The sequence below is a fragment of the Cydia fagiglandana genome, chromosome 9 (genome assembly GCF_963556715.1).
Source record: "Cydia fagiglandana chromosome 9, ilCydFagi1.1, whole genome shotgun sequence".
Classification (NCBI taxonomy): domain Eukaryota; kingdom Metazoa; phylum Arthropoda; class Insecta; order Lepidoptera; family Tortricidae; genus Cydia; species Cydia fagiglandana.
In genome coordinates this window covers 16723167-16747095 of record NC_085940.1, presented here as the reverse complement: position 1 = coordinate 16747095, position 23929 = coordinate 16723167, and the positions used below count along the sequence as shown (strand labels likewise).

General features: G+C 36.4%; 2 protein-coding genes across 2 annotated transcripts in view; one reads left to right on the top strand and one right to left on the bottom strand.

The window, feature by feature from the left end:
• LOC134667489 (adenylosuccinate lyase) overlaps nt 1–23929 on the bottom strand; it is a 382878-nt gene that overhangs the window by 329354 nt on the left and 29595 nt on the right. The window contains exons 2-3 of the mRNA XM_063524913.1: nt 1839–2134; nt 51–1100 (exon numbers count right to left, since the gene is read on the bottom strand). Of these exons, the coding sequence (XP_063380983.1) occupies nt 86–1100; nt 1839–2134 (1311 nt within the window). The 3' untranslated portion in view covers nt 51–85. The remainder of the gene's footprint in view (nt 1–50; nt 1101–1838; nt 2135–23929) is intronic.
• LOC134667503 (protein snakeskin) lies at nt 9210–23701 on the top strand. Its single transcript, XM_063524930.1, has 4 exons — nt 9210–9439; nt 20997–21193; nt 22597–22726; nt 23236–23701. The coding sequence occupies exons 1-4, from the start codon at nt 9389–9391 to the stop codon at nt 23329–23331; spliced, it is 474 nt and encodes a 157-aa protein (XP_063381000.1). The 5' UTR covers nt 9210–9388; the 3' UTR covers nt 23332–23701.

The following is a 23929-nucleotide window of genomic DNA, read 5'->3' as shown; positions in this document are numbered from 1 at the left end:
TACAAAGCTTATAAAGAAAACCGGGAATATGCTTCCAGTAAATATAAAACAAAATTGTTCCCATATCAGGTTACGATTAAAACATTTAAATATTTAGTGTAACAGGTTTCTCAGCCTCTTTCAATACGCAAGTATACTTCGATACAATAGGATCCACCTCCTCTTCGATAAACTCAGTCACTTGTTCCGGAGCCCTTCCGATAAAGGTAGACGCGTCTAAAATCTTGTCTAACTGAGAAATTATCGGCGCGAAGTACGCATCCTTCTTCACACGGTCAATAAGATCATTATCTTTCCCATGCTGTTTCACCTGAGCTCCGGCTTCGTGAGAAAGAACCCTGATCTTCTCGTGGCATACTTGGCGATCTCCTCCGGCTTGGACCATAGCCATTATAATGTTCTCTGTGGCCATAAACGGAAGTTCTTGAGCAATATGCCGCTCGATCACTTTGGGGTACACGACTAAGCCTTGGCAGATGTTAAGAAGGGTCAGTAAAGTCGCATCAGCGGTTAGGAAAGCCTCAGCGAGCGTGATGCGACGATTGGCGGAGTCATCCAAAGTACGCTCAAGCCATTGAACTGCATGAGTGTTGGCTGCATTAGCGTGCAGAGTGATTAGATGGCGAGCAAGTGCGCAGCAGCGCTCCGAACGCATAGGATTCCTCTTATAAGGCATAGCGCTAGATCCAATCTGAGATGCTTCGAACGGCTCCTCAACTTCCTTACGGGAAGCAAGCAGACGAATATCAGAGCACATCTTATGCACTGTCGCTCCCAAACCAGACAGAGCCGCAACTACCTCCAAGTCAACCTTTCTAGAATAAGTTTGTCCAGTAACTAGGTAACGTTTGTCAAAGCCAGCGAGTTCGGCTACTCTCTTGTCGAGAGCGCGGACTTTAGCGCTGTTACCCTTGAAGAGTTGCATGAACGATGCTTGGGTGCCAGTGGTGCCTTTGACGCCGCGGAAGCGGAGGTCGTCTCTTGCCCGCGAGAGGGCGCGTTCGTCCATGAGCAGATCGCTCAGCCAGAGAGAGGCACGCTTACCCACGGTCGTCAGCTGTGCGGGCTGCAAGTGGGTGAACCCCAGGATTGGTAGCGTTCTGAAACGTAAAATATTACTATCAGCAATGAGACTTTGGATTTCGGTGAATGATGAGGGTTACGTATGGAATACTGCGAACATCGAAAATCTGAATTTCGTTATCTGGCCTCTGTCGCTATTCGAGTGAAATTAAATTTTTATATTAGACGTTGATTCGAACATCAACGTAAACTGTTCATCAAGATTGTTCCGCAACTCATCTACGATGCAGTAAAGTTTCACATAGTTAGCTACTTAAGAATTTGCATAAATGCTTGGGTGTATTTGTGTTTCATTCGTATATCTACAATAGTAACTGACTCACGCAGGAGGTAATTAAATCAACACCCCACCGATCCCACGCACATAAAACAAAGTACTTTCGAGATTTTAAGTCATAGAGTCGGGCTGCTTCTTTATAATTATCAGTTACCTAGTTATAATACTCAATGTCGGACCCTAAATCGATAATAACATCACGCACTGCGAAATAATATAGTAACAGATTCTTGCAGATTTTAAGTAGGTAGCAAAGTTGTAGTCTTGTATAGTCTTACTTTAGTTAGTCTTAAGCAGCAATGACACTGAGTTCAATAAGTACTGAAGATTAGAATTTTTTTAACTTCACTGAATTTGCGGCCCATGTTGATGTTATTTCCAACGTAGCACGAATTGGCTCTAAGTTAGCAATAAACGCTGCATCGGGACCATATTCAGAGAATCAATCTAAGACATTAGGCAAACTCTTAAGACTTACTTATATTCATCAGCAAACTGCGCCAGCCGACTAATAACAGCTGCAAGCCTCGGCAGCAGCAAATCCAGTCCATGCTTCAAAGTAATCAAGTCCGTATTATCCCCGACGTAGCACGAAGTAGCCCCAAGGTGTATAATAGGCGCGGCATGGGGGCAGCGTTCAGCCAGGGTGTGGACATGGGCCATGACGTCATGACGTACTTTCTTCTCGTGTTCTGCCGCTGCTGCGAAGTCGATGTCGTGGATAGCGGACTCCAGCTCCGAGATCTGCTCGTCGGTGATGTCGAGGCCTAGCTCCTGGAATGAGAAATGGCTGGAGTTAGAAATCAGTCAGTTAAAACTTAGCAACTAATTCGTGGAAACATAATGCTGTTATCGTTTCGTATTCTTTTTAAAGTAAAGTGTTGATCAAACTTAGGTGTACTGTAGGTACCTATGTATTATAAAACAAATAAAATTGTATTAAATAAATAAATATTATGGGACATTTTTTACACAAATTGACTAAGCCCCACAGTAAGCTCAAGAAGGCTTGTGTTGTGGGTACTCAGACAACGATATAATATATAAATACTTAAAGCGTCTGAGGTTAATAATTCTTTCTTGTTCATGCAACGCCGTGGTTGACTTTTCTGAGCACACTCAAGTAATGTCAAAAGCGACTAAATTAAATCCGTCAGAGCGTTTTCACATTGTCCGATCCGATATCGGATGTCGGATCCTAGTTACATTCACCTGCTGAGGCGTGGTAGCGGTTAATTAAAAACAATACATCAACTCCAATTATTAATTTAACAAGTGTCAACTTCGCATAAATACAGCTTGACACGAAAGTCACGATGCAAACAATAAACACGCTCAATAAATTAAAATTATAATTAGTCAGGTCATGAAAAGAGATGAAGTAGCTTTGATAAACGTGCACGCTTGACACTACTTAATTTGTACGGTAAATCTTCTATTCATAAAGGTCCCATAGTTGCTAAATCCGAAGGGCATATACAAACTCCCATAAACACGTATTTATGTATACTCAAACTCATAATTTCAACCTTTACGCATACAACATAAAGTTAAATTTGTAAAAGTAGGTAGTGAAGATACGAGCTCGTAATGGTTACCACGATATACCGTTTCGAATTACCTTCGCTTTCCCTTCAACGACAAAATAAATGCAACTTCCTCGTGTCAAAACTGCCCTGTTCCCAAAAAAGGTCGTATCTCCTTCATAATGTTATGTCGCTTACGTCGTTATACGGACGCGTTTAAAACAATGCGCAAGGGCCGTTGCGAAATTGAGATTTTGACGTTTCATCATCTCCATAATGCATGAAATTGACATCGTGATTCCTTTAGAAGACAATAAGTGCACTATGGTATTTTGAAAGTTTTTATGAGATTTTACCGATCAGTAGTTTTAAAATATTAGTACAGTGAGCATCCAAATTATCAGCCAAAAGTTTACTATACGCTAGTAGCAAAAGTTATTACTTTACTTATTTAATTAGCTTTATGAGACCTCTACATTAAAAGTATATCTACCTATTGAAAACAGGAGTAAAAGCACGTGATATCACGACGAGTTGCGGTTACACCATAAAGTTGCTATTCAGGAAGAGCTGGTTTTTAAGATCATCAACAACCAATGTTTATTATATGTATAGCTTTGCGGTATCTGTTTTTGAATTTATTACCTAGATGCATTATAATGTCTGTTTTTTTAGCATATAAGTACAAAGATAGTGGTGAATCAAATTATGATACCATCGAGCTGATCGGATAATGGAGACAGGTGGCGATAGGAACTCTATGTTAAAACAATGAAGCCTAATTGTGTTTGGGGGTTTTAGAATTGTCTCGATGAGTATTAGTTTCATGTGGAAGAAAAAGCACAGTCAGCGATAAAAGCTTTTACCAAAAATCGGACTTAGTAAACGGCCCCAAGTTCGTGTTAGTACGTTATTTCGTTAGTTTTGTTTCTGGCGCAAATAATAAGGAATTCAAATATTTTTTATTCAAATTATACATATGAAAAAAATCTGTATAATTAAATCTCTTCAATAAAATAATAACCAATATTTTAGTGATTAAACTGAGAGTAATACGACGGTCGAAACTGTCAGACGGCCGCGAACAGCTGTGTTGTATGCGTGCACTTTTTTTAGGCGTAAGGTGCGCGCTCTCACTTGATAGGAAGGAAAAGGAAAAGGAAAAGCTAAACCCATTCGAATAAAAGTTTTTGGGAGTGTTTCTGTGGGTTCCTTAGTAATTGATTTGATAAGAAAAAAAATTGAATATATGCATAGAAATAACTTAAAATTGCAATAAATCGACTCACGAAATAGCGGTCATTTTATTTTTCGTGTGTCTCCTATTTCGTGCCACTAACGAATCAAGGAATTTCTAGATACATTTTGAGTGCTTGTTTTTAAATATAACAACGAAGATAATTAAAAAAATTAATTAGAAAACAATTAATGTATTTCATGAAGTTTCGTAAGAGCGAAATTCAGTATATGTTTTTTTCACTAGAATTCTCATAAAACGAGTTTGAATATGACCCGAGTTAAAAAATTTAAAGTATATTCCACGTATATTCTCATAGTAGCACAATTTTATTTATAATTCAATTTATTTGATTTATTTTTGTGTATGTTTATATTTAACGTATAAGATAGTAAATTATTTTTAGTAAATAATTTTTATTTTTAATTAATAAAAAAAAATATTTTTTATTTATTTATATAGTTTGGCTTTTAATCAAGTATTAAAGTACCCACATGGTTTACAAAGTCTTAATTCAACCATTAAAGTCGACGAGTACAAAAAACTTTAAGTTTCAGTGTAGCTCTTAATTTAACATTTTTTAAATATTATTTTTAAGACTGCGTCGTGCAAAATCAGCGAAAAAGGCAGTCACCGTTTAGTCGCTAGCGTCCACATCGCTTGATAAAAAAAATTATAATAAATATCATTATTATCCCAAAGAGTGTGTTTACAACGAATCACCCTTGAAAATTTGAAATCTTTTACAATATAATAAATACACTCATGCAAAGTTGTACCTAAAACGTGATGAACGAGTGTCAGCGTTTAGTAAAATTTGTATAAAAAAATCGATGCTCATGCTACAAAATCGAGTGATTTCGAAAGCCAGATAACTAGACTACAACGAATCAGGCTTTTCCTATTTTTCCTCTTAAAGGCTACAGAGAAATTCAATCATAAACGTAAACTTTCGTAAAATTTCCATACATCCGCCATATCTGTCAAATTCTCCTTCTCCTCAGATGCCCGCTGTGGGCCGTTGGAAGCGGACGCGCACATGGTTTTTCCAAATTGACAGTTCAATTTGGCATATATATTGACAGAAATTCATGTCCGTATACGAATGATGATACCAGTGAAAAACTGTGTTCAAAATAAATAGGGTAAATGAATAATGTCACACGGAGATCCAGAGTCATTAAAATTTTGATTTGTTTTTATTCATAAGTCATAATACTTTAAAAATATAACAAATTATTTAAAATATATACGAACACAACCAAATCAGCGTACTTAGTTTCTTCCTAATTCACTAAAAATTAAAAAAGTTTGAAGATTTGTTTTATCTTATTGGAATAAATTTTCATTGTGCTGGCATTCATATTACGTCATTTTAAAAACATATATGACATAATGTCAATATACTAGATAGACAATTTATCAACAAATTTCTTCACATTTTAACGTAAACAATATAAATTATTAAAATTTTATTTATGAAGACGAAGCAATGTTGTTCACATAATATCAGCAATAAAATTTTTAGTTTCAACCAGTTTTGTTGCTATTCTGAGAGCTATCACGTGCTTTGAAAGTTAATTCAATGATATATCATCAAGAAATTGAAACCAAGACTCGACCTGCAGTCTCAGCGTGTTTTTGTGGCTATATTATCAGTTGAAAGAACGATATTTCCATCGCAGTGGTATGGTTTACGAGTACCTATATTGGTTTCATGTGACGATGTTTATATAAATGTATCTATCAAATAACAACGTGCTTTTATTTCATTGATATTCGGTTCAAAACGATAACTCAGTAACGAAAAATAATTACTTATCAGAAATGCCTTAAAGTTTTTTCAGTGAACGTTTATTTATAGGTATTTATGAGGTCTTATGTCTTATCAGCGTGACTTTGGCCTTTGGACATTTTTGTAATGCTTTGTAATAAGGTAGGTGAGGTATCTATATCCCTCATTTAATAACCTTTTTTTGAATGAATTACAATTTAATTATTTAAATAAATAAGTGGTCTACAAACATACATATCCGCTCGGTCCGCTAAAATAATTTAAGTGCCATACATAATAGGTATATTTAAGATTAACAATCAGTAAACATCATTAATTACGCTCAAATGCTTGTTTCAGTACAAATTGGCTGAAATACTTCCGACATAAAACCTAAAGGTATAAAAGTACAATTTGCTAAGTAAACTGTCAATCTACATTATTATAATAGATATACTCTTAGAAGTCAGCTTACTGAAGATTAAGAACAACATATAAGTACTTTCTAAATAAAATACAATTTGTTTTTCCATGACTCATGTAGGCCGTATTTTACTATAGACCATTTTAAATTGAAGATGAAATTAATTCATGATAAAAGCTAATAAGGCCCGGTAATATTTTCTGTTATTCTTGAACTTCTGTTCAAGTCAGTGTTCAACTGTCAGTGCAAGTAACAAGGCCCGGTTCCGAACCAACATGGTATGGTTTTTAGGGTTCCGTACCCAAAGGGTAAAACGGGACCCTATTACTAAGACTTCGCTGTCCGTCCGTCCGTCCGTCCGTCTGTCTGTCACCAGGCTATATCTCACGAACCGTGATAGCTAGACAGTTGAAATTTTCACAGATGATATATTTCTGTTGCCGCTATAACAACAAATACTAAAAACAGAATAAAATAAAGATTTAAATGGGGCTCCCACACAACAAACGTGAATTTATGCCAAAGTTATGCAACGTCGGGAGTGGTCAGTACTTGGATGGGTGACCGTTTTTCTTTTTTGCTTTTTTTTTGTTTTTTTTTTTTGCATTATGGTACGGAACCCTTCGTGCGCGAGTCCGACTCGCACTTGCCCGGTTTTTTTTATAAAACGTGTATTTTTCAAAAGCGCTGGAATATTTATATAACTATTTTGGTATATGAAGAAACATGAACAAATGAGAAATCTATATTGAATTGATTTGTTAATAATATCCTAATTATTAATAGAACTATTTCAGGTAAAATAAAGGTGGGCCTTATATGCTTCACCTGACCATAAAACAAAATGCCAACAATCAAATGAATCTAGGCCTTAATTTACTATACAGGGTGGAAAGATAAGTCGGGCCCTGGAGGGAAATTACCTTAATTATACCTTATTTTTAAAAAGAAACAAAACTGCATTCAAAGATTTTCTAAAACTCGTTTGCCTCGCCCGGGACTCGAACCGACTAAAAATTCCAAAAAATAAAAACTCGCAAGTTTATACTAGTCGATACAGTTAATGTTAATGATAACATTTCTCCAAGAAACATTAGGTCACTCGTCTGTCGTACAAAATATCCATAAAATCTAATATTTAGTACTTAAAATTTCGTTTGACAAGCCAAATTGAATAAAAAAAGAAAAATACTTTTAATGCAGTTTTGTTTCTTTTTAAAAATAAAGGAATGTCTCCTTTAAGTAAAATGAGCCAGCTTAAGGATTTAAGGCTCCCTCCAGGGCCCGACTTATCTTTCCACCCTGTATACCATTTTAAATTTAAGGCGTAATTAATTCCAGATAAAGGATAATAAGGCCTAAAGGGAAATTTTGTAGGCCTTATTACCCACGAACAATGTATGTGAACTGAATAGGATAAAAAGGAACTAGATTATAACATATTGTTCTCATGTTTAGCACAGTGTAATAAATAAATATTTTTTTATAACAAAAACGATCGTTATATGATAAGTACCTACAAGCTGAAATGTATGTACATTTTACCTGTGTGAAAATTGTATAATTGAGATAAATAAACTAAATTATACTTACTATATTCTCTGTTATTCTTGAACTTGTACTTGGGCTAAAAAGGCCCTCTGTCTGTGCGGGTGACAAGGCCCGGCCCCGGGCCTTATTGAACGTGAGATGAAATAGTAAATTTAATTATTTTTATGTAGGTAATTATGAGTTCTTTGATTTCCCGATAAGCATCACTTACTGACTTACAAAAGTATAAATGTAGTACATATGTAGTACCTGAATTTTATTAGAGGTTTTTAAAGCCTTATTATCAATTAAGTTATAAGTGAAATATAATAAGCGTCTTTAGTTGTAAAAAAATATTACAAGCCCTATAACTAGTGAGGGGATCATTTTAGATATAGTCCACTTTTTTCGAGTAGGTAAATTCGGACTATGTTTACAAACCGCATACCATCGCCCATGACCACACTGTTAACTGACAGTTCGTAAACCTTATTACAAAAGGCATAAGGTCCACCGATGGACAGTTAAGAGCATCGCCGTTTGTACCTATCTTAATACAAATAAAAGTCAACAACGAAAATAATTAATTACCTAATACGTCACATACCTATGACATGACATGAACAAACAAGGAAAGCTATATATAAAAAGTGATTTTTCTCTGTCTTCTCACAAAGGAAAGCTTTGACAGTTTAAATTCCTCAAAGAAGGTCCGTAGTTAACACTAAACTCGAAACAGCACCTTTAAAAAAACATTAGGGGTCACTGACCTGTCCCAGTAAATTGAGGTAGTGTGTGTGAGCTGCGTTTGTGTGTGAAATGGGGTAATTTGACAGAATCTGAAAATTTACCCTCCTCGACGCCCTCTTAATTACAATTATTCGTAAGAAGGTAAGACCGTTAAATATTTAAAATGATTATCAGCAAATTATCACCAATAACTCTGAGAAAACTTTATTCCGAAACAGGGGACACGAATTCACGAACTTAGGAGCTGACCTAAATTTGTATCACGAAATGGGAGCCAAATGAGAGGTTTTACGAAAAAAATTATATAAAAAAAAGTTTCAACTAAAACTTTACAGTTTATACATCAAATTATTAACAAGAAATAATATAACTTATTCAAAAGTTTTCAAGGTACTATGCTTAGTAATATTTAAAAAAATATACAAACTCTAAACTCACTCTCCAGAGCCTCAACCTGCCGAAACAGGGGCCCTTTACTTTCAGGTAAAAACACTGAAAGTATCCTTTACAATGGCAACATTAAATAGATAACATTTCCAGTTTAATAAGTAAAACCAAAGCTATGCCATAATTACCGCTACTGCCTATATCTTTAAGAACATATTCGTGAAAAGCTAGCCTACAGGTTGCCCCAGTAATTCGCTGAAAGAGATAAGATTACTTAGCGAACTAAATGATAAAACTGTGGCCACTGATAAGCAAAAACAAACCAGTGAAGAGCCGAACGTAAACGACACACGAAGTGAATCTTGTTTTTTTATCAAAAAAGTGACAAAAAAGTGCAAAAATGGTTTCGGTGCAGACGATAGCGACGATCACAGTGAAAGTGTTCAAAATTGTGAGTATCTTTTTGTTTTTCTTGTTTCAAATGTTCTTGAAAAGGAAAGCGAATCATCATTAATTGAAAGCGATATAGAGGTAGACATTTTTTTGCCGTCTGCTTCAGATGTGTTTCGATTGGCAATGACAAGTTCTAAATGGTTACAGTAGGATAGTGCTTGTAATTATTCTTAATGAATTCTCTTGAGACAAAATAGATAATGGAATGAATGACCACAGGGATTTAATTTTCTTTCCTGTGACAATGCATGTTTTGTGTGGTTTCTGAAATAAACTATTTTTTTCCTAAAAGATTCTTTAATAATATACAGTCCACTCATGCTCTACTACCTACTGAAGCCAAGACCGCTTCATATGGTGAGTCATACCTGTTGTCGGTAAATAGGGCAGCCATGTAGAATACAAAGATAATGTTACTCATTCTAATGCAATTTTAGATACAGACTCGAAATAGGGTGCCACTATTTTTAGTAAGTATTCGTAGGTACATTTACAAGGAGTTGTTTTTAAACATACTAAAATCCTTATTTTCAGTTCTGATAAGTTTAATACTACCAATAAATGACTTACGGATTGACACAGGGCTAAAACAGTGATAGTCCCGAGAAAATCAAGTTGAGATAAGGCAGGTATAGACTAGACTTATACGGGGCGAAGATCATAATAGGTATGATCAAAGTGCATTTAATGTTTTTTTGGCTTTGCCATAAATGTATGCCAACAAATGCTATCTTTGTATAGGAATTCAGATAAATAGTTTTTAGATTATTCACAATTAAGTGTGTATTTATAATTATTATTTGTACCTATTGAAGCGTTAATTAAGGAGGATTAAGTGCATGCTCATTGACTAACTCCGCGTAAAGATGGCGTCACCAACGCACGTTAGCAAACAAAAGATAACAATATCTGTGTCACAAAATCTTTAACCTTAACTTTAAAACACGGCGATACGATATACCCAGCGAAATGATATACATGGAAGTATTCTGTCCGCTCAATTATGACCCAACGCAAACTACCCCGCGATAGGCGGTACTTACAAACTGCTCGATTGGCAATCTCAGTACGCGACCGAGATGACAGTCAGTGACAAATGGCTAAATTGATTTATAAAAACAACGTTTTTTGTAATTAAAAATATATTCATGTGTCGTGAAGTGCTGCAGAAGTTATTTTAGTTCATACCAAGGACAGTGGAATCACTTTTCACTTGTAGTAAACAGATAACTTCAGTAAAATTTGGAAAAAACATGACGATTTGTTTTCAATACTACCGTGCTAAGCTAAAACGTAACAACTGCATACGACTTTCATAACAACATACGACTTTTTAAATTGCGAGGATAATAGGGATGGTGTTATGCCAAATGAAGTAGACTATTTTATTAACTTGTGTTTGGTTTAGGTATTTTATATATAATTATAAATAAATTCCTTCTTACAGATTTGTATTTTCCTTTTTTATTTCATGAGATGGAGCTATAAAAATACTACCTAGTTATTTTAAATTAATAATCAAATTTGGTATTGCCATTTTACATTACTTTCCATTCAGATTCCCACAAGATGCTATTCGCAGAGAACTATGGAAAAAAGCGTCCAATTAGAGAGACATGAAATTGAGTGGATGCCTGGCAAGATATCTAGAATGGTGTACTTTCGTTTGGGCCAAATACGTTTCGCCAAATTTCACTTCCCAACAAACTTATCGCAATAGTTTCATTTCCCAAAGAAACCTTTAGCAAATTCCGCAGCCTCCTCTCTATTAGTACCTATGTAAATTAATTGTATGCCATGCAATATTTAGGGACATGTAAGTTATGCTTAATGATACATTTGGGTTTACTAATGAATGGGCCAAAAACGTTTCCCAAAGTATCACATCCCAAACTATGTTTCCCAAATTATCATTTCCCAAAAAAATGTTTGGCAAAACAACTTATCGCAAATTTTCAGTTAGCAATAGTCTTTTTTGGCAAGTTATTGTTTAGCAAATAATTACTTAGACAAGTTTCATTTTCCCAAATATTATTTAGTCAAATGTATCATTAAGCATAACTTACATGTCCCAAAATATTGCATGGCATATAATTTACATACCAATAGAGAGGAGGCTGCAGAATTTTATTTGTCTGGTATTTAATTGATCATTACATATACATAGTAAAATGTAACGTCAAAAAAAAACATTCTTACTGCCAAAAATATGTAGTAAATGATCACTAAAATTTAAACTCCATTTTAATGTAAAATGATAACCAAATTTGTTACATCTTGCTATTCTATTAAAGCAAATAACACCAAAGTAATCATTGTAACCCAAAAATATTAAATAACCACCAATATGTAAACCACATTTTAGTTTAATATGTCATGCAAATTCTTTACTTCTCGTTATTCTATTAAATTAATTAATCCACTTTGATGACCTTTTTCTAGTACATAGTATTTCGTTTCTGTAAGGACCGCAGTTCTAACCTAACCTAACCCACTTTTCTAATAGCATTTCGATTCTGTGAGGGTCACAGTTCTATTCTAACTTAATCTAACCCACTTTTCTGATAGCGGTTCCGTTTTGTGAGGATCGCAGTTCAAACCTAACCGAACCCACCCAAATTACGTAGAATTTAACGTACCTATATTAGCATTACAAAAAGTACTTTAAATAGAGATGCCTGTTTGTCAAATTTGCGAAGTGACAATTTTGACCAAACATCTTTTTGGAATATAATATTAGACAATAAAAAACGTTTGGTAAATAAGTTTTTGTCCTAATACAATTTGACAAAGTAAAATCATGCCAAATGATTATTTGACCAAATAAATTATATGCGAAGTGTCACTTTGCTAAAGGTTCCTTTGGGAAATGAAACTATTGCGATAAGTTTGTTGGGAAGTGAAATTTGGCGAAAAGTATTTGGCCCAAACGAAAGTACACCGCGCGAACGGCTGTGGTCCCATACAAAATTTTCATTTTGCACCTTTTTCTACTGACAAACTTGCTTGACCGGCTATATACATATAAAATATTCTGAACTGAAAGTGGGGATTTATTGTGACTCCGCCTGTTCAAATATTTTTGACCCAATTCTTGTACCCATGTAAATTTTGCAGACTGTATAGCCAGTCCGATTTCTAAGATCAAGTTCGCCATACATTTACTGTGGCGTACTTGATCTTAGAAAAACGGACAGACTATACCTGAACGTGACTTCGCACTGCCATACAGGTAGATAATAAAATATACAAAATACTTATTATAGCGGAATACATTTATACAACAATGATATATATTTACTAATGTTGAGTTAGTCTGTCATGTCATAACAACATTTTAACTAGTTATCTTTTAATCTGCATTAAATTATTATACGTGTATTATTTGACTGGTTCTTCACTGTATGGCATAAACCTATCCCTGTCCAAGTCATATTCTAATCAAATATGAACCGCGAACTCTAAGCGGCCAGTACGTACAGCAAGAAGGTTATTAGCGGATTAATGTCGCTGATTGGTAGTTATTGACATTATATGCATTTCATCCACACTTAGCTATGTACCATTAGAGTAATAAAGATGACTCTTATTTTGTTTACCAGCTTTGATTACAGGCTCTGTAAACGCGTCGTCCTATTTGAATGTAGGCGTAATTGTGTATGTGTGCTAATTCGGCCCGAGAATTTGAACGGTAATGTTCCTAAAGGCGGTTTCCATACTAAATATATGCGTTCACTGGATATACCTTCCTGAGTATGGCGTGAATAAATAGTTGGCAGGTCTGTAAATGTAGCCCTTAGAATCTTGGCGTTTGATAAGATGAAAATATAGTTCTCCTTGCCTTACCCTTATTAATTATATTTAAGTATGTATAAAGCAATTTAAATATATCTTATTTACACTAGACGCTCTGTGAGTTGTTAGCAGACTTCGCAAATTCCATAACTTCGGCGAAAATACCAATTAAATGATGAATAAAAAAAAATTCCATAAATTGATATAGGTAGAACTTGGTCACAAAAAATCACGAATCGGCTGAGAAATGCTTTAGAAGAGAACAGCGGGATATAAAGCCAGATACTCATTAGCGAGCCGTAACCGTAACCGTTGCATGTACTGTAACCAAAAAAACATAGTGTGTACGTGGTTCGCAGGTTTGCGATGAGTATCCGGCTTAATCTATTTATTTACGAAAGCATTTTTGGCAAAACTGAAACAGACGCTTCGCGCTCGCTCGGTCTATAATTAAGTACCTAGTACCATCATGGGATCAATAATCAAGATAATCCACTGAGCCTAGACACTAAGCAATTAAAAGTTCTTCCTCGCGTTGTCCTGGAATTAAACCACGGCTCGTCGTAGGCACCAGTTTTTACGAAAGCGACTGCCATCTAAACTTTCTAACTCAGAGGGTAAACTAGACCTTATTAGGATTAGTCCGGTTTCCTCACGATATTTTCCTTCACCGAAAAGCGACTGGTAAATGTCAAATGATTTTTGGTACCGTAAAATGAGGTGAGTTGGGTGAAATTTGACTTACAAAGCTCGATAAAATTTTATTTTTACATGTGAAAACTGAATGGTGTATAACTGTATATAATAATGAGTATTACTATACCCCCACTTTAAATTGGAATATACATTATTTTTGTAGCAGTAGCCTTAAAATCCCTTCTCACCCCCCACTCAAACCTTCTCTCCCCATTCATAACACAACTCTCCCCGCGAAACCTACTCACCCCATTTTACGGTACATAAGTTCCGAAAAACTCATTGGTACAAGCCGGGGATTGAACCCATGACCCGCTAGGCCACCAGCATTAAGCAGTTAAGTTAAAAGTTTAATGATTATAGTCCACTGGACTTATATTGGACTGATTCCCAATATTGATTGGCTGTAGTGAATTTTCTCGGTAATTGGCCTAATTCAAACCTGTATACGAGATGTAGGTCTGTAGGTGTGCACCGCTTTGCGTGTTTTGGACAAGCCCTCCTATTGCGTGTCAAATCAAAATAAATGAATGAAGTTTCTAAGCGATATTTACGGGAAAAGTAGCACTATAGTTAAATAGTTACCTATTCCTATTGTGGTTATTAAAAATGTTGAATGATAGAGTTTTAATAAATCCTTAAAGTTGAACAGCTTATTACTATTACAGTAATTGTTTTATTTGATTGTTTTTACATAAGGACACATCGAACTTTGCTCAGTTCCATATATAATAAATCGCTTAATTCCTTTTTGTTATTGTTTAAACATATTTTTAGCATCAACACATTGTTTAGGTACTTAGTGACTTAACGTTCTTGAAAACTCATACAACTTCAAATTGGACATGTGGAATAACAACCTAAAGTACACGGCAATCCAGCGTTTTAGCTTAATGTCATTGTTTCAACGACGTTTCAACGCCTCGGCAGCAGGTATGCGGCCCCGTTCCGTATCACCGCGATAAGCCTCACCCAGTTGATACACAATCACTATGGCTTATTTACACCTCGCTTTATGCATACACCACGAAATGGAAAATCGTATTACAATTATATTATTTAGGTCAGGTCATTTTATAGGAAGAACATGTTAGAAAATTGACGCTGTAAGTTTACAACATAAGTAACATACCTGTGATTTTTAGAAACAAAGTTTACATATTAAATACAAATCAGTCGCATGTAGTCAAACCTTTAAAAGTTAGTAGGTACGTAATTAAATTAGGCATGATAATTTTTAAGTGGTCGACCTGCCTTGTGATAAACTACTGCTATAAGAAATCACGTCGTAAAAGTGTAAACATAATTAGTATTGCACTATCTAGGATTTTAGAATTCTAGTTAGGGTAACAGTTTGGATGTCTGAATTAGAATGTGTTAAGCGTTTTAGTTGGCCAGCGGCTACTGTCATCCCGTAGAAAACCATGAAACTTTTCATACAGTCAAGATTTCATACATATCTGTCCGTAGTCTCTACTGAATTTAGCTGACTGCTTCAACTTGTGATCCATAAATTATATACGAGCTCCTTTTAAGCGTAGTGTTGCAAGCAAGAACAAACACTCTTATCAGCGGGGTTACTCACTAGTTACTACTGAATAACTGGTGACTAACTCTTATACTACTTACCTAGTAGTAGTGGCTAGTACTCGGTTATCAATAAGGATGTCCGTGTGTTGAATGAAAGTAAATAAAATACTAATATTACGAGAAATGAAAAGGAATTCCCTATCTCCTTATTCGGGTCTAGTCTAGGCATAAATACTTTCATTTCGGTGAAGGTTTTATTATGCAGTATATTCATTTAGTTCAAAATGATTTGCCTTTGAATTTGATGTATTAGTGCCACTTGCACCATCTCACTAACCCGGGGTTAACCCGTTAAACCGTTATCCCAGTCAAAGTCAAATCGGTCGGTCGGTCGGGTCAAAAAATGTTTTCATACTATAATCGACTCATACATCGGGGTTTTAGGTGCGGGAATGATTTGATGTATTTATAACTTTGTTTATTGTAAAATAATTACCAAACTATGAATTAAACGTATGGGTAAGTCCAAATGTGCTTAGAAATGCTAAATTAGTATCGTTTTTTACAGTTTTTACCTGTTATTTGGCTAGTGTAAAACATTCCCGCCAACCACCACCAAAAACCCCGATGTATGATAATCGTAGTCTGTTACAGTATACTACATATTTTTATCGCGGTGATGAGGTACCTACATAAACAATGTGTTATGCGATAACAACACGGACCTCTAATGTCAATTCATATACCCATTAACTATTCAAATAAAATAACGCTGTAATTAAGCATGTAAATAAAGCATCAGTTACATGCCAGTAAAGTCGGTCACGTCCCGCCAAGGTAAATCTGCCCAAGGCAAGCTGCGCGCGCGCCGAGGGACGCCATTGTGCGCAGGAGATTTGCATTCCGGCATGGAAGGTCGTAAAACGTCTTAGAACGGAATATGGTCAAGAGTTCCGCTAGACGCTAGTGGGTACCGTCGGCATTTGGGTACCGTACATGGGGCATTATCTATGAAAGGGGACCTTATTGTCAATGGTGCTTACGCCACACAGCGTCGCGCGGCATTGTATTTATATCGGAACATCGTTAATAATGGCGTAAGCGCCATCGACAACAAAGTCCCTTTTCATAGATAACGTCACAAATACTCACGGCCGTCTTAAACTATGCCGTGCCCTTGGGCACATAAGATTTTGGGGCCCTTTTGGAAAGTATAGCTAATTAAATGAACATTTTTCTACTATGATCTTCTATTTATTATTAATCAAATATACTGTTACTGTCCTTCGGGGCCCCCTGAGGATGGGGGCCCTCGGCACGGGCCCCGTTTGCCCTTATGGTAAAGACGGTACCGTAAATACTACAAGTGTGGTCCTCAGAGGGCCTACCGCGAACCACGTTCGACGTGTTGCCTCTCTGTCGCACTTGTAAATTCGTACGTAAGTGTGACAGGGAGGCAACACGTCGAACGTGGTTCGTGGTAAGCCCTCAGGTTCAATACGTAATTAAGTATCAAAACCTACGTTCTCTTTCGTTTTGACCGAGTTATTTCTCTCGTTTATGAAAATACTTTGCAGCAGAACTACGGGATGCGGAACTACACGAGAATTTAAAGAAATTGAAAAGCAGTGATTTTTTATGTCAATGATAGTTATTTTAAATATCAATGATACTGGAAAATGGAACATTAAATACGCGGTTCAAATGGCATATATTGCCTTTATGAGTCGCTGAAACCCTTGATTTATAGTCAATCAATGTATAATCAGAATATTACTCAATAATTGACATCATAATCAAACAAATTACCTACATAAGTTATCAAATCGGTGCTAGAGTCGGTGCAGAAGAATTTAATTCACTAAAACATTTAAGTTGCTCTGTTGTCAGACATATACATGACTATCATCTTTTAATTACTAATAACAATTGACCAATTCTTAGATCTAGTAGAAAGTGTAGAATCGAGCACGCGGCCTAGCCAGGGTGCCGATCGCTTGCGATTCGCCATCGAATCGCTTTGTGTCTCTCTATCACTCTTCTATAATGCTTCCATATTAGTGTGACAGTGACAGTTGCGTTTCGTTCGCTACGTAGCGTTCGTTCGTTAGCGATAGACATGTTGTCTACAGGGCCAGAACGCTATAATTAACAGACTCGATTACTCACTCTCGGGGCAGGTCATATGTTAACTTACGATCCGGAGTACCCTTATGATAATTAATTGTCATATTTCCCTATTAGGCCGGATAGCAGACAATTGAGATTGAGGTTAATGTATAATGTGCCTTGTTTTCATGTCCCGTTATATATGGTTTCATGACTAAACGTTTCGAAAACCCATATCGGGTGTCACAGGAAATCTATAACGAAATAGTTAGATGGGTAAGACAAACCCTGCGGGAACAGAAACACTTGACCTTATAGATATTTTTTATTCAATTTAAGATGTATAATTACCTAGATAATAAAAAAAAAACTGGAATAAGTACTTATATAGAGTTACTAAATTATATACCTAAGTGCCAATTAACGCGTGTACGTTTCCTCTGCATAATCGACGTAAAAATAGAAACGTATTCTTAGAAACATTTGTATGGAAAGTGTAAGCCAATTTTTCTCCTAAAATCACCGATTCGTCATTCAAAACAAACTGAATCTGTGGCGAATTTGCGCGCGTCCGGACTGAAAAGAAAAACCAGCCTTGGTTTGTCAAACAGCTATATATTTATAAAGCTTACCGAGGCTTTTCCACAAAAGAATCAAAAGAATTTGTGATCTTCGATTACGTATAATGTTAAAGATCTCGGGGTCACACTTATACTGGCTGATTGTGTTTTGCGCTTCGTAAAAGACGAAAAAAAGCCGCCTGCTCTTAGTCGAAATCTTAAAACAAAACGCAATGTCACGGCCAATTGGCTTTTCGAGAATCGATCAAAAAGAGTGCCTAATAAAGCGAGACATGACTAAATATAAGTAGAAACTTGTAATGAGCGATTCAAAATTGAAGTTTCTTGAAATGTGAATCATCAGAATTTTTCTTTATACGTTTCTCTGGCAAAGATATTCGAAAAAAAAACTAATTTATACTCGTATTGACCAAAACACTACTCGTACTCGTATGTACTCGTATCTAATTGACCAGCGATATTTTGATAGAAAACAGAAAATGCAATGTGCAGTTTGCCTCCTTTATTCGCAGTGTCTATGACACCTTAGTTCCATAAAGGGCATAAAGTGATGGCCAATCTTTTTTTGCTGCTTGTTCTTCTCATCATCTCGTCTATAGTACCTACCTAACATAATGCAACCACAAACCAATTAGATCACCTGGTACGAATAGTTTCTTAGATTCGTTTTTAACTGCATGTATAAGTTAAATAATCAGAGTATCTAAAATTCTTAAAGAAAATAAATTTAATAAATTTATCACGGACATCACCAGTAAACACAGTACCATTATGAATCCATACTCTAGTTACATGTCATAAAATCTCTGTGTACTCTGCCGCCGACAGCTGACAATTATAACGGCGATCGTAATAACCAGAGTATGTACATAATTGCCGCCCGGATGCCCGATTCAAACAATATGGACGTTGACTTCCACATGCTGCAGCGATTGGATAGGGATAGTTGGAGGTTTTTTCTAGAGAGAAATTAGCATAGGATGATCACTCTAAAATCTCTGCACGGATGCAATAAATCGAAACAAATGAAGGCCTTACTTTGACTTACACAAGCACAGCTTCTGAAAATAAATATTAATGCGATAGACCGATAGTAGGTATAACTCTCTGTCTCCCTGTTACCTTTGCACGCTGAAATTTGGAATACAGACAATTTGACGTCCGAAAAGAGCGCTGGTGGCCTAGCGGTAAGAGCATGCGTCTTTCAATCCGGTGGTCGCGGCCGCGGGTTCAAACACCGGCTCGTACCAATGAGTTTTTCAGAAACTTTCAGAATTTATGTACAAAATTATATCGTCTGATATTTAACAGTTAGTTAGTTTCCCCTCTGGATTGGAAGGTCAGATGACGGTTCCTTTCGTAAAAACTAGTGCCTACATTGTTGGGATTATATAGTTGTCAAGTATACCCCAGGCTCCCATGAGCCAAATGCCGCGGTAGTTTGACGGCCGGAAAAAAGGAATTTTTTTTGACATTCATGATCAATTTTACGCTCACGAAGTCGAGGGGGTACGATCGAGCCAGTTTCGAATAAATGCTCCGTGCAGTAGTAAATGATTAATCGTTAGGCTATGTTGACGAATGTCTCATCTTCAAGCAAAGTATTCGTGGAATCCGTTCGCCGAACAAAGCGACGTTGTGCGTACGTTTGATTCCGGCTAGCTTATCTTACCTTATCTTATCGTTATCGACTAATACGTACACGATACAGGTGGAACTGTCAATGGGTGATCTCATGTGCAAAATGTTTGTGATACTGGTTATTTTCGATACTTACAAGTTATTGTTTTTTGAAATAAGTCAAGCTGTTTTTGTTATAATCTGACCTGTTTAATCGTAATCGGAGGTCAAAATGGTTTGTTTTGCTGTCAATAAAATGTAATTTAATAAGTGTAACTTACATAAAGACCCCTGTTGTTTATCAAAACAAGGGTCAAACAGTGTATTCAAATTAATGTTTTACAGACCAATAAGCTTTAAGTGAATCTAGGTATATCTGGGGTAAAAAAAGGCAACCCAGGGACCGAATACAATGCGCATAAAAATATACCTACACATCCCTTTTTATCTGGGTTAAGACTATCAGGTACCTAAAAATGATAATCACAATAACACACATCACAATACTAATCAATTAATCATCATCGTCAATGGTCACATTTATGTCAGTAATTGTGATATCTGAGATCAAAGAATCCTAGAGAATAATAGGTTTGTTCTCTGGTCTAACTAGTTCTCTAATTAGCTCGGTGTAGTCTGATTGTTTACAATAGAGACACTAATGACAGTAACCTATCTCGGATCGGAACCGCACATTAGGGATGACACACCGGAAATGAGTAACGAGATAAAGACCTGATAAGGTACCTGTTACACTGTAATTAAAACACTACCGTTTATTATTGTTTCAGATTGTTACACAGAAAGTAAACACTAAAGTTAACGAACAAAATTTAACGAAACAAAAAGGACATACATTTTACACTTTGACAGGATTAATTTAAAGGACTTTCTTATACATAGTAACAAAGTTAACGTAGCATTCATAGTTAAAAAAGAAAGTAGATCATCGACAAATCAAAAATCGAAATACATACAAAGTAATACTAAAGTACTTGCAAAATTTGGGTTTAAGATCATTATTTCGATAAACAGTAGCTTTGTAAGACCTTTGAAAGTATCATTGTACACATAACTTCTTGGCTAACGCTAGTCTTATATAAAGAAAAAAACCTATTACCTACACCATCGAAAATTTAAATTATTAAAAAGATAACAAGAAAATATAAATTACCTAGATTTATTAATCGATACCTTATCTGACCAACTGACTCCTGTTTCCAGGTCTTAAACATCATCATCCTGATCCTGTATCGCACGGGCTACAACGGCGAGTTCCTCGGCGTCGGCGGCACATGGAACCTCAACGAGGAGAAGAACCCGGACGCCGAGATCGTTGCGTCTGGCGTCATCGTCGGCTACCTCATCTACACGCTGGTGCAGTGCATCACGTTCCTGTTCGGTACCACTGAGCACAAGAGGTACGTCGACTAGAGACACTGTTGTTTCAGCAGTCATGTTAAGTATCTTGGCGTGGGCGGCATAAGGAACCTCAAAGAGGAGAAGAACCCGGACGCCGAGATCGTCGCGTCAGGCGTTATCGTCGGCTACCTCATCTACACGCTGGTGCAGTGCATCACGTTCCTGTTCGGTACCACTGAGCACAAGAGGTATGTTTGCTAGAGACACTGTCGTCTCTTAATCATGTTGTTACTTGACGTGGGCGTCACATCATGGAACGTCTACGAGGAGAACCCGGACGCCGAGATCGTCGCGTCAAGCTTTATCGACATCTACTCGCTGGTTCAGTGGATCACGTTCCTGTTCGGTACCACTGAGCACAAGAGGTATGTTGGCAAGATTACTTCTTTCTACTAAGCCTCATTGTTTATTATTGGATTCCTCATCTAGAATGACAGGAAGTGCTTATGCATTCAGTTTCTCTGGCGATTTCATTATATTTAGCGCCGCTGTAAAAGTGTTTATACATACATATTTGTTTAATTCCTATCCCTAAGTTATTAATAGATCAATAATCGGAAAGTGTGAAAGCTTATTCATTTTCTTTTATCAAAATATTGTTCTGCAATAATGCAGTATAAATTAGATGCAGTCCACAAAACAAGCGGTTTTTGGAGCATTCTTCATTTACACGCTTCTGGTGTACAGTCTGATCTTTATTGCTACTATTAATAAGAGTAACATGTACTTGAGTAGGAGAATCGCTTGATGGTGTAGGTATACGTTCTTGAAGTGCGCTCTCCATTTGATCGTGCTGATTGATTCCATTAAACGCTTGAATTTCGGTAACAAGAGATTCAGAAGTGACTTGAACAGGTAGTTCTATTACCGATACTGCATAATCTTGGCTTTTTTCCACGAATGGACATTTTCCAGAATACTGAGCGGATTTAATGAAGTAAATAAACAACTTGGCGTGCAAGTATTGCGGATGATAAAGGAATTTGTCGCTATGAAGTTGACAAACATCGGAGTATCTCAACCAATTGTGTACTAGTAACATCCTGTTATTACCCGTGATTTCTCGGCATGTTAAAAACTAAGACCAGCTAGAGATATATGGACTAAACTAAACATAATACTGAATATTTAATTAAGTTGTTTAAGACTGGAGACCATTGGCTCGAAGGTCACATTATGTACGAGATATATAAGATGGTGCTGGACGACAAGTAATGGATGAGTCTTGGACCGAGGAGTGGCCTAGTAAAAATGCTTAGATTCAGCAGTAGATGAACCGTGAATTTCGATATGAAGGACAGAACTATAGAGCAAAATTATGAGTTTCTTGAGGGTTTTACTGCGCCTCAGCTTCATCACTAAGACTCGAGAAGGAGGCTTAATTAATTCTTTGTTTTTCCAGGGCCCTATCCGAGATCGTGATGAACTTTGTGGGCGTGTTCCTCTGGATCGCCGTGGGGGCCGTGGCATTGCACTACTGGGGCGGGTACCAGGGCGAGCACCAGTATCAGTTCGTCTTCGCTGAGAAACAGGTAATGCCCTCAGTCAGATTAAGGGCCAGTTGCACCAACTATATTTGATGGAGTACGGTAATCAGCAGTAAACAACGAAATTTCCCATCCAATTTAAAGGTGACAAAACGGTTTACAACCGACCTTTATCACGCGATGTTGTATTACAATATCGCGTCGCGTCAACATCGCATATTCGCAACAGCAAGGAGAGTCATCTTTTTTTATACAAACTTGAAGAAATTTCTCGTCAGTGTCCACAGTAGGTAATTGCGTAACAGCGTCAGAAACTTTCTTCAGTATATTTATTTTAATTGATGGTGATCTATAATTTTACTAACTATGTAGGTATTACCAAGCGTGAAACGTTGGGGTTTGGGGTACTAGGCTCAAAGAAAATGGGTCGTCTAACTAAGGCGTCTAAAGCAATGAAGGCAATAAACCCGTGCCCCAGATTCACCTCCCTTGTCCTCTGAAAGTTCACGTTTTATACCATAGGTAATTCTAACCTAGTTTTGTTGCCATTTCAGGTGGGCCTAGCAGTTGGTGCTCTCTGCGTCATCCAAGGAGCCGTGTACCTTCTAGATACCGCGCTCTCCGTCATACATTATACTAAGGAGATGTAAATAATAGCCTTACTATATCTTATCTAAATATAAAAATATAGTTTAAGTGCTCAGCTGTCGAAAACATTTTTATCGGTAGTTTTTTGATTTTCATTTTTATGAATGTTGCGTTTCTTTTTTTTTATTTCTTTGCCAATTATGTTTAGCTCTCCAAACTTTTCATGTTTTCCCACCTATTAGTGTGCATTTTTTGTTAAGTAAATTATATCGACGGTGTCATTTCTTGACGAACATCGAGCGGATTTTAAAGTTACCATCACATTTAGGTAATATTTTTATAATAATACTGTAGATACCACCAATATTTTGTGTGTATTTCTAGGTAAGTTATATTTAGCAGCTATTTTGAAATAAATGTAATTTAAAACAATGTTGCATTTCATTTATAATCTACTTCCTCGCGTTTCCCGGCATTTTGCCACAGCTCATGGGAGCCTGATGGGGTCTGCTTGACAAGTAATAACTTAGTAACTATTTAATTTATAATATTAGATATTCCACTTTCTCATCAGTTTTTACACGCCTCTAAGTCACTGACAAAAAGGTCGTGTATACCTATTTTTGGAATGTTGGCTTGTAATAATGTTTGTGAACTAGA